Raw genomic sequence first — 11,560 nt, forward strand, 5'->3', positions numbered from 1 at the left:
CACACAGGACGTCCCCTTCACAAACTGGACCGGCGCAAACACCTTCAGTCAGAATCACCGGTGAACGGTGCGCGGCACTACCATCCTGACCAGTGTGGGCCGTCCGCAGAGGCAGGCAGATCTACCACTTCCGTTTACTGCTCGAGACCAGAGAACGGGGTGAAGGGCCTGACCGGGTGCCTGGATCACACTGCACGTTACCAAAAAAGCCAAGGGCACCTTAAGAAACCTAAATTACAGGGGCGCCTGACTGGCTCAGTCAGTGGAGCAGGCGGCTCTTGATCTCAGGGTCGCGAGTTCAAGACCCACGCTGGGTAGAAATTACTCAAGTAAATGTTTAAAAAAAGAAAAGAAACATAAATTAGAGTTTATAGTAAAAGTTTCAAACATTTAATGAAAAAAACCTCAGAGCAATGCATTATTTACATGTAGGTAAGAAAGAACACCAGCGCTCCTCCTGGGGGCTGTCGGAGAGTTCACACAAACCCCATCACCTGGAACCCGCCCCCAAGCGCTTCCCCACTGGAGCACGGGGCGGGCAGGTGGGCAGGCGGCCACCGGCTCCTCGTCGGCATGGGGGGCTCCTCAGATCAGGTCAGCCACTAAGAGACAGAAAGGAATGTTAATGAATAATATGAAGAAAACACACAGCTCTACCTGGAGGCTCACAACAGACTTCCCCCCAAAACAGCCAGAACGAGAACAGGAAAAGGACCCCAGGACCGCCACAGCGGGGCCCGGCAGCCGCTCACCGTTCATGGGCATCTCGTCGATCTGGGTGGAGTAGTACTGCTCGATGTCCCTCAGGATGCGGATGTCATCGTTCTTCACAAAGTTGATGGCCACCCCCTTGCGTCCGTAGCGGCCCGACCGCCCGATTCTTCAAGAGCAGAACAAACCGTTTCAGAGGACGCGGCAGGGAAGGCGCCAGTAAGCCCCCCGGCCGGCAGACCCCCGAGAAGCCCGCCCATACCTGTGGATGTACAGTTCTCTGTTGTTGGGCAGGTCGTAGTTAATGATGAGGGACACCTGAGGGACGTCCAGCCCCCGGGCCCACACGTCCGTGGAGATGAGCACCCGGCTGCAAAAAGAGAAGGAATATGAGGCGGTCACCTCAGTCGCACAAGTTTCAGGCTGCCGGGGCGCCGTCCTTGACTTCGGCTCAGCTCGCTATCTCAGGGTCCTGGGATGGGGGCGCCACATTGGGCTCCCTGCTCAGCGCACCGTCTGCTTGTCCTCCTCTCTCTGCCCCCCCACCCCACGATAAGTAAAATGTTAAAAAGAAAGGTTCTGGGCTGGCTATAAGTTGAAAACACGCCGGGTCACCGTCACCCGGCTCCCTGCAGTCGTGAGGGGTCGCGGACAGCAGCGACCCGTGCAGAGGGCACTCTGCGTCCCCAGCTGCGCTGGCCTCCTGCGCGCTCAAACTGACAGAGACCGGGACCTCTCCCTGCACTGCGCTCAACGTGTGGAAAGCCGGTCCCGTCAATCACTGGGAAACACGTCCTACTCCTGCCTCGCAAGGAGCGGGGGACGGCAGCGTCACTGACTTCGATGCAGGCTCCACCGTTGTGTTCCAACTTGAACTGCGACTCGCACCATCCTGCCCTTCAGCCAGGACAGGATCCGACAAAGCCCCGGCCTGCGCCGTCTAACACGGAGGCCGCCCGCGCGCCCGCCTGCCGAGCACCCACCGGCCGAGCACCCCCCATGTGCCCAGCCTGGAATGGGGGCTGTGGACGTGTCACACACACACCTGGTTCTTTTTATCTGTGTTACTGTGGCTGCCGGGAAATCCCAGGTTACAACTATGGCTCCAATCGTAGCTTAGGGGACGTGACTGTGGGGACGCGCTCAGAATGCGAGGGCACAGCGGCGCGGGAGAACAGAGTTCAGGACGGAACAGGAAGGCATCCCAGCCACATCATCACCCACGTGCGCAGCCCCAAGGGGAGGAGAGAACAGGACCCCGGGCACGCAGGGAGGGGAGGCCAGGCTCGGCAGGTCACACGCCCGCCAGACACGAGCAAAGACGAGAGCCACACCGAGACCCGTCAGAAGAAACGGGGAGACGCAAACACACGAGCGGGGCAGCAGGACTTCCCAACGGCAACAACTGTAACCCCAGGGTTCTCTCAGCAAACCCCTCCCTCAAGACGTCGGAAGGGGGCGTTCCACAGTGAAGCAAACACTGCCCAACAAACTAAAACCCGCACCCTGTCCCCGGTAGCCCCAAAGTAAACCCATAAAGACACTCCTCAGGGAGGAGGAAACCCAACCCAGACAGGTCAGAGACAAAGGAAAAGAGAAGCGAACGGCGACCACGAGTCTCGATGTAAACACATTCTGTCACACGAAGATGCCGTGTGGTTTCCACGGAAGGGCAGGGCCACTGAAGTCCTGCTTTCAGCCTCTGCGGGGAGCGACGATGGCCCCAGTGCGCATCACGACAGGTGCCGATATGCTAAGGAGGCTGCTCAACTCACGAAGGGAGAAACGCTTTCCAAAACCAGAACTGGGGAGAAAGAATCACACTGAGAAAAAAACCCAAAAGAAAGAAACAAAGGAGAAGAAACGTGAGAAGTAAAGTGCACCTATGACGCGCGCGGTCAGTTTAAACCACACACGCCAGTGTCAGCACGAACGGAACCGGACCGGCGGCTCCATAAAGACAGGATCACCATCAGACTACAGGAAAACCACCCGAGACACACCGCGAGCCGCGTGCACCAGGGACACCACAGCCTGTGGCCGCGAACAGGAGACAGAGAGTGTGCGGGGGCCTGGAGGGGACAGCCACCCGGAAAGGACAGCCACCGGATGCAGCCACCGTGGCGGCTTCACAGCAGGACCGGGGACACAGGTGCTTCGGTGACGAAAGCCGCTCCTCCGGAAACAGAGGGAGCCCGAAGGTGCAGACCCGGCCTTAGGACACACCCGCGGGAGCACAGCAAGCCTCCCAGAACGGCGCCCGCGGCGCTCTCAATGCCGACGGGACGGTTCGGGAAACAAAGGCCAGGACGCAGGGCACCCGCACCTCCAGGCCCGCCCAGGACGCGATGCGCGGCCACCCCACAGCGCTCTGCCTGCGCACGCACACACACGTGCACCAGCATCTGAAGGGCGAACGAACACTGGGCCACCGAGCGCATCTCAGTACGAGTCAACAGGGCGTGTTCTCTGACCACAGGGGGATTTAAAGACCCACCACGGAAAGATGAACAGAAAATCTCCTTATCCGGCAACGAAGAAACACACTTCCAGTAAGGCGACCGGCCTACCCAGCGAAGGCGCCCTCACGGTGGCCCCCACCACAGCCGGGAGCACGAGGGGAACCCGGCACAGCCCGCGGACAGAGAGCCCAGGGAACACCACCGGCAGGACCGGGTGCGGAGAGAGGAGCTCGCCCACCTGGCACCGGACCGGAACTCCTTCATGATGGACTCGCGCTCCTTCTGCGGCATGTCCCCGTGCATGGACGACACCGTGAAGTTGGCTTCCCTCATCTTCTCCGTCAGCCAGTCGACCTGCACGTCAAACCAACAGACGCGCTGTGAGCTCGGAAACCAAACCAGACAGTACGTTCTAGATTTACCACAACAGCCTATGGCACAACCGATGCGTGTGCACAGCCCAAGCGCTATTAAAACTCAGACCAGTCGGGGCGTCCAGGGGGCCCCGTCATTAAGTCTCTGCCTTCGACACAGGTCCTGATCCCGAGATCGGGATCAAGCCCCGAGTCAGGCTCCCTGCTCGGCGGGAGGCCTGCTTCTCCCTCTCCCATCCCCCGGCTTGTGCTCTCTCTCTCACAGTCTGTCAAGTGAATAAATAAAATCTTAATAAGAACTCAGACCAATCTCCACTGGATATGCAGGAACTGCACTTTCCCCAGCAGGTATCAGGGCAAAACTCCTCTTGTTTGTTCCACGTAAATTTCTCAAGAGGAAAAAAAAAAGACCGTATCTCACTGTTCTTGTTTGAAATCCAAGTTCGCATCTTTTTTGGACGGCGGCCCAACTCCTTTCCCTGTTTCCAGGGAGCCGCCAGGGGCTCTCCACTGAGACAGCCCAATCACTTGGGGGCCTACAAGACGCAGGCCCAGGTCCCACCTAAAACCAGCGACTCCCGAGCCTTCTCCGGCAGGACCAGCACCGACACGTCTGCACAGTCCACGGGACACGCCCGCCTATTCGCTTCGGAGCCGTTTCAGAGAAGGGCTGACCGGCGTTCCTCAGAGAACCAACCTTCCGTTCGGGCCAGAAGGACACCGAATGGCTCGGGTGACTGCGTACCTTCCTTTTGGTGTTACAGAAGATGACCGCCTGAGTGATGGTCAGCGTGTCGTACAGGTCACACAGAGTGTCAAATTTCCACTCCTCCCTCTCCACCGCCACAAAAAACTGCTTGATGCCTTCTAGAGTCAACTCATCACTAGAAGACAAAGACAAGTCCTGGGAACACATTCTTCCGCCAAGATCTGCGGGCGGACACAAGCCAAGCTCTGTTCCCGGCGCCTGCCTGCCCCCACGGCGGCGCCCGCCCCTCCCGCAGCCCTCCCCGCAGTCAGCACTTCCAGCGCACGGGCCACATGCCGGCCGGTCTCAGCCCTCAGCAGCCGCTAACCCTCGTATCGTGTACTTTACTGCCACGACACTGATGGACAAACGCCATCAGCTAACTGATGAATTTGGAAATTACTGGGCCAGAGGGGAACGCACACACAAGAGCTGGCTTTTCAAAACAGAAAATAAAATGAAGTTAAAAATTCTTCCCATTTTAAGCCCCAGATACAAGCTATGTGGCTGTGCTCTCGCACCACCCGGAAGCAGGGCGTTCCTACCGCTTCACCAAGATGCGGATGGGGTCGGTCATGAACTTGTTGGTCATCTCCAGGATCTCGTGAGGCAGCGTGGCGCTGATGAGCACCACCTGAGTGGCCGGGGGCAAGTACCTGTACACGTCGTAAATCTGCTCTTTGAAACCTGTGACAAACGGTGATGCGGGCTGAGTTCTGAAGGCTGCGCGCTCCGACCCAGAGCTGGCGACCGTGGGGTCTGAGGCTATACGAGGAATCTCCCCCGCGGAGCCAGGAAATCGACACACCCTGCTCCCCGCATCCCCCTGGTGGGCTCTGGGGGTCTCAGCCCCACAGTTAAGAGCAGCAGAGACCCAGCCCTGGGCTGCCCACAACCTCAGTCCTAGCCGCAGCCGCCCCGTGCCACCACCCGCCCAGCCCCGCAACACAGCGTCAGCAGGCGAGCGTGACAATGCTCAGCCTCCCAGGGCCCCGACAGACTGCGAGGCTGTGACCACACGAACGACAGAGCCCAAGATCCTCCTTTCCAACCAATTCCCAGAGAACGCGCTGCTGCTGGTCTGGAGGCCTCACCCTGAGAAGCGCTGCCCACGGGACCAGAGCACACGGAGCCGCCGGCAGCTTCGTCAGACACGGAGGAAGCCCCAAGTGCCCCAGCGCCACTGTGCGTCCCACTCGGCTCAAGAGTAGCCCCTCAGGACAGCATCAGCCCCCAGGGACCTGGCCGCCAGGGGAACCCCAAGAACCCCACCTGCACTGCTGGACACGGCCTGCTCCACCCACGTGACCCCGACATCTGGGCAACATCCCATAAACCCCGCGGTACGAGGTGGAGACTGAGGCAGGGGGTGTGTGCAGGCAGCGCAAGCGGGAAGACAATGGAGCGAGGCCCTGGCTCAAGCTGACATTTTCATGACCTGCCTCCACATCGTGCACTAAGGCCACAGCTGTCATCACTGAGGACCAGCACGTATCTGTCATCAGATGTGTTTTGGTAGAAACACGTGAAAAGCCAAAAATTACACAAGTCTAGAAATTCATCTTATTAACTGGTAAGAAAAAAATCAGCCTAGACAACCCGTAAGACAACCAGTTAAATAAATGACAGAATACCGTTGCCACAAAACCAGCTTCCCTGACACACCGCTATGCCCCGCAATCCGCGGCAAGCACGTCTACACGCCCCATCTCAAGCACACGCCTCCCCGTCTGTGCCAACCCCCAGACGCACGGGGCAACGCCATGACAGGCTGGGCAGAGGTGCCGCAGTCCTGGCTGCCACCGGCCTCACGCCCACCCTCTAGGCCCCCCACCTGTCCCCAGTAAGAGCAAGGTGCAGGTTCACTTCCGCGGCCGCCCCCGGGGCACGAGGCTTTCCGCAGACACCAGGAACGCTTGCGCTTGCGTTCGCTCCATGTTTCACCTCTGACGTGAGAGCGCGCTAACAGTAAGGTCAGGAGGAAATCCGGCTTCTGTGACTCGTACCTTTATTCAGCATCTCATCCGCCTCGTCCAACACCAACATCTTGATGGCACGCGTCCTCAAACTCCTGCGCCGAATCATGTCTGCACGGCCAGTTTGAAATCGTCAGATCCCAGGCTTCGGGGAAGCAGCCAGCCTTTCCACGGGGTTCCAGAGCATTTCGGGAACCTTCCGTCCACATCTTACGCATCACCCCCACACACACTCCAGCACGCAGCCCGGCAAACGGAGAACAATGCTGGGTTGTCGGAGCGTGTCTTCCAAACGCTCCCCACCCCACGACTTTTAGAGAAAGGCGCTTACCAAAGACACGCCCGGGTGTGCCGGCCACCACGTGCTGCCCATAGTCCAGCTTCCTGATGTCCTCCCCCACGTTGGTGCCCCCGATGCAGGCGTGGCACTGCACGTTCATGTAGTCCCCCAGAGCGAGCAGGCCCTGGATGGAAACCGGGCTCGAGTCTGGGGCCCGCCCTCAGGTCCACGCTGAAGCCAGAGACCTCGGCGTTTCCGCAAAGGGAAGGGAACCTCTACTCCAATATAAGATGACCCCCAAGTATCACTGATTCCATGATTTATATCATAAAACAACAAAAAGACCCACCCTCCTCCTCTAGGCTTTTCTGTGCCAAGACGAAGTTCGTTTTACTGGCTTCTTACTACAGAAACAGTACATTTTAATTACAAAAAACCCGGACCTACAAAAAATGTGTAATCCCAGCCCCCCAGAGACAATATTAACGTTTTAATATACATTATGTCTTTATGCTGTTAAGTACAAAATAACAATTATTTTATTAAAACCGATTTTCTACTGAAAAAAGTTACACTTCTGAGACTGCAAAAAGCTCCTGGAATCACACCAGCTACACTGAAAGTAACTGAGTATAAACCAGCAACTCCTGCAGATGATTTATGACAAAATGTCAGGAATCAGGAAACGAAATTTGAGGGAGCCGGAAAACAGGATTAGATTAAGTCAACCCACTGGCCCACGGGCCTTTTCCAACTGAATTAGAAAGCAGGTGCAAAGAGCCCCCCCCCCCCCCAGTGGCTCACCTTCTGGATCTGCACAGCTAACTCTCTCGTTGGGGCCAAGATCAAAGCCTGGGTTTCTCGAACCTGGCGAAATAACGTGTCAGGAAACAGACAAGCCTCAGTATCTTCAAGGCAGACTGCGCTAATTCAGGTGAAATTTATCCTGAACATTGCTGTGGGGTAGCCACACATCTTATTTCTTTCCTTTTCTTTTTAGATTTATTTATTTGACAGACAGAGATCTGAAGTAGGGGGAGAGGCAGGCACAGAGAGAGAGAGGAGGAAGCAGGCTCCCCGTTGAGCAGAGAGCCCGATGCAGGGCTTGATCCCAGGACCCCGGGATCATGACCTGAGCCGAAGGCAGAGGCTTTAACCCACTGAGTCACCCAGGAGCCCCAGACATCTCATTTCTAATGGAGGTAAACGAACCCAGACAGAAGTTCGAGTCTGAACCAGCAGGATTCTGGCTTTCAGACAAGAATGTCCACTAAAATCTCTCCACATTTAAACAAGGAATTTATGACAGAGTTAGTTAGCTCTCATAATGGTGTAGTTAAAAGTATCTTAAAAAATCTGAGTTATGATGACTGAACAGACATTTTCAAAAACTGTCCTTTCAGAACACCACAGTTACAGGAAAAAAGAAGTATTTCTTAGGGTCAAAGGAAGGTTCACTTGAAGAGTGTAAGTTACCTGGATATCCAAACACTGGAGGACAGAAATGCTGAAGGTGGCGGTTTTGCCTGTGCCAGACTGCGATCTGTTAAAGGAAACACAGACACAGGGGTGAAGAAGGACGGGCTGCCTGGTCCCACTCACAGCCCCCTCCCACAGCAACACTCCGAGGGGCAGGCTGCAGAGGCCCAAGAGGACCCACCCCTTCAGGGCAAGGGGCAAGACTCTGTGGGGTCACGGGAGGTGAGATCAGCAGGTGCACCAGGGGTACTCAGCGTCGCATCTATAACCCTGACATGCATTACAAATGGCAAAAAAAGAGATTCCCTTTTCTACCAATGTAATTCTTCTCTACAATTTGGGACTAAAACCATCCTCCATAAAAAATTTTCCTTTATAAACAAGTTCTTTAAAATTAAGGCAAATCAGGAATAAAGCCCTTGAGAGAGCATTATAAACCGTGCCACGTGCCAACTGGTAAGTAAAACTGCCTAAAAATATGACAGCTTTCTAGAGTAAAGGACACAAAAACCAAAAAAACGAGACACCCTGTGGCTGAAGTCAAGAGACAGGCTGATGGCGAGCCTGTGCAGAAGGAGAAAAGCGGTCCTTCCAACGCACACAGCTGACTGACTAGCGCCTAACCCCGATCGGCGCCAGGGACGTACTGAGCAATGACGTCTCTCCCTTTAATTATCTGCTTGATGGCTCGCTGCTGGATGGCTGACGGTTTCTCAAAACCTGTGAAAAGCAACAGAGAAAGTTGGAAAGTTAGTTCTAACCACGAGGACGCTGGAAGCTCCTTGAGGCGCAGAAGGTATCTTTTTTTAAGCCCCACCTCACCCCTCCTAACCCAAAGTCCAACACACCCAAGTGCTCAAGAAACAGCTGCTGAATGAATTGGGCTGAACTGTATTTTTATACTAACATGCATCTTATCCGTACAGACCAAATCTATAAAACGAACATCGTCACACAGAGACCCCAGTTAGATTACCAAAGAAACCCCAACGTGTTAATGGTGGTACTCCCGAGAGTGGGTGGAGAGGCCCGCCGTTTACTGTAATTCCTCCTGTACCGACGTTACAACAGCCTGTACTGTTCCGCCACTTTTTAAACTACGAGAGTGGAAAATGAACCCAGCAGCACTGTCGCCACCCCTTTCTCTCTGGATCAGCGTGCATGAGGTTCATGCCGTCTCTACTGGCTCCAACTCCACGGCTCGGGGGTTCTGCCGGGGCCCACGCTGTGCTCCCCCCACGACTGATGCAGCCTCCTGAACTACGACACCACACCCTCCAACACAAAGCCACTACCGAAGAATAAGGCCGCTCTGAGGAACGAAATGCTATCTTCCAAGTAAACAAAACCTTATGTACAAAAGATGTATTTTACTTACTTCTGCGTAGTCTTTAAAACGTAGGACGGATTTCCCGTCTAACAATAAAACCGTTAACAGATGATTTAAAACCCTTGTGATGACCAAGCACACGGACGGGAAACTAAATACAGCATTTGGGGAAGGGGTGTCCTGGATGCCAAGAGGTGGCAGGACTGTCAGCCTCACTACCAGCCTCGGCTGCAGTGGCCCTTCTCACCTTCCATCCCCTTGCCCTGTCTAAACTACGGTACTATCAAGGGCTGTTGGGTAAAACGCGGCCTAGCCCCACGGGTTAGGCAAAGATGCTGATGGCTCCCATCCGCATCCCAACCCCACCTCTTCCCAGGCTCCCGACATCTCCAGCGAGACGGCTCACAGGCCCCTCAGACTCACCTGCCTCCCTCAAGTGCTCCCCACCTATGCAAATGGCAGTACCCCCCACCAGCTGCTCACAACACCCAGGAATCCTCTTCCCTCTGCTGCTTACATTAAACCCATCTCCACCTCAACACCATCAACACTCCTTAACCCAGGCCCCTCACTCCTCCCCTGCCTCACCTCTCACCTCCCTTCATGTCCACACACTCCCAGAAAAACCCCCAAAAGTGCAAATCTGACCCCGTCATTCCCCTGCTTAAAACCCTCCAATGGCTGGGGTGCCCGGGTGGCTCAGTCGTTGGGAGTCTGCTTTCAGCTCGGGTCATGACCCCGAGGTCCCGGGATAGAGCCCCGCATCGGGTTCCCTGCTTGGTGGGAAGCCTGCTTCCCCCTCTCCCGCTCCCCCTGCTTGTGTTCCCTCTCTCACTGTCTCTCTGTCAATTAAATAAATAAACCCTTAAAAAAAGAAAAAATTATCTTTGAGAAAAAAAAAAAAAAACAACCTTCCAATGGCATCCCACTGCACTGAAAAAGAAAACTCAACCTCTTCACCACCTCAGAGGATGCTCTGCAAGATCTGGCCCTGCCGGCCCGTCCCAAGTCCTCCCTGGGCTCCCACCACGGAGGGCACCCGACTCCGAGCTGTAGGGTCCTGGCACCAGCTGCTCCCTAATCCAGACCTCAGTTCAAACGTCAGCCCGTCCTGGGAGCCCTTATCGACCAGCCCCGCTGGACTAAGGACTCCCCTCACCCTGCCCCTTCGTAGCCATCGCCACTGCCCGAAGCAAGCTCGGCTCCAGGCTGCGCTTCTCCCCGAAGCCACTCAAGCTCCCTTAGGGCACGAGCCTGCCGGGGTCAGTGGTAAACCCTCAGGGCCCAGACAGCGCGGGTCCTGCCAGCTACAAGCCCGTTCCCGCGGCAGGAGTGACCCCCCCCCGGCGCCCGAAGACTTCAGAGCCCTCGCCGGGCCCGGCGCCGAGCTGTGCACCCAGAACGCCGCGCCGAACGACAGCGACGCGGGGAGGGCGCTGCGTGCCGGCGGGGGTCGCCCGTCGTTGGCCCCGCGACTCCCTCCTGGCCGCGCCCCCGCCCTCCTCGCCCGCGCCCCACGGCCCCGGACCGTAGGCGTAGATGCCGCGCAGAAGGTCCTCCCGCAGGCCCATGGTGTCGAACGTGGGCGTCACGTCCACCTCCTCGCTGGTCTCGAATTCCACTTTGGTCATGTCTTCCTCTTTGAGCAGCCGCTTCCGCGCCGACCCCGAGGTCGCCATCGTGGCCGTGGCCGCCATGATGCCGAGTCGGCTGAGAGCGGAGCGCGCGCCGCAGCGGAAGGCGGAAGCAGGGCCGCGCGCCGCCGGCGCCAGGAACTGACGCCACCGCGCGTGCGTACGAGTGTGCGTCGGGGCCGCGAGCTTCCCTCCCCGTGAAAGGGGAAACGGGGCTGGCTTCAGGGAGAGGGGCGGTGCTGCTACCGCTCTCGCGCGATTTAAGCTCCCGCGGGATCGCACCAGGGGCGGGGCCCCGCCCAGACCCTATAAGTACAGCGGAGCCAGGCGGGAGCCGGAGTTGAGGGGGTTGCTCCGTCGCGGAGTGTGTGTGTCTGAGTCCCTGGGCTGGCGGGCCCGGAGCGCGCTGCCGACGGCCGCCGCCGCGTGAGACGCCCCGTCCGCACCCTCACCCCGCCGAGGTTAGGGTTAGGGTAACGCAGCGCTGGCTCCGGTGCAAAACCTCACGCCAGCGTCCGCCTTTGGAAAGCCTCGTGCAGGCTCTGACCCGTTGGCCAGGCGCGCAG

The 11,560-nt window shown here is 57.0% G+C and overlaps 1 protein-coding gene across 1 annotated transcript; it reads right to left on the reverse strand.

The window, feature by feature from the left end:
* Nucleotides 1-361: 361 nt before the first annotated feature.
* On the reverse strand, nucleotides 362-11,148 carry EIF4A3 (eukaryotic translation initiation factor 4A3). Its single transcript, XM_080826556.1, has 12 exons — nucleotides 10,889-11,148; nucleotides 8,678-8,750; nucleotides 8,028-8,094; nucleotides 7,356-7,418; nucleotides 6,603-6,735; nucleotides 6,302-6,382; nucleotides 4,841-4,982; nucleotides 4,293-4,431; nucleotides 3,412-3,527; nucleotides 974-1,081; nucleotides 753-880; nucleotides 362-602 (listed from the first exon to the last, which is right to left on the reverse strand). The coding sequence occupies exons 1-12, from the start codon at nucleotides 11,055-11,057 to the stop codon at nucleotides 586-588; spliced, it is 1,236 nt and encodes a 411-aa protein (XP_080682682.1). The 5' UTR covers nucleotides 11,058-11,148; the 3' UTR covers nucleotides 362-585.
* Between the last annotated feature and the right edge of the window lie 412 nt (nucleotides 11,149-11,560).

The sequence above is a fragment of the Martes martes genome (genome assembly GCF_963455335.1).
Source record: "Martes martes genome assembly, chromosome: 16".
Lineage (NCBI taxonomy): Eukaryota > Metazoa > Chordata > Mammalia > Carnivora > Mustelidae > Martes > Martes martes.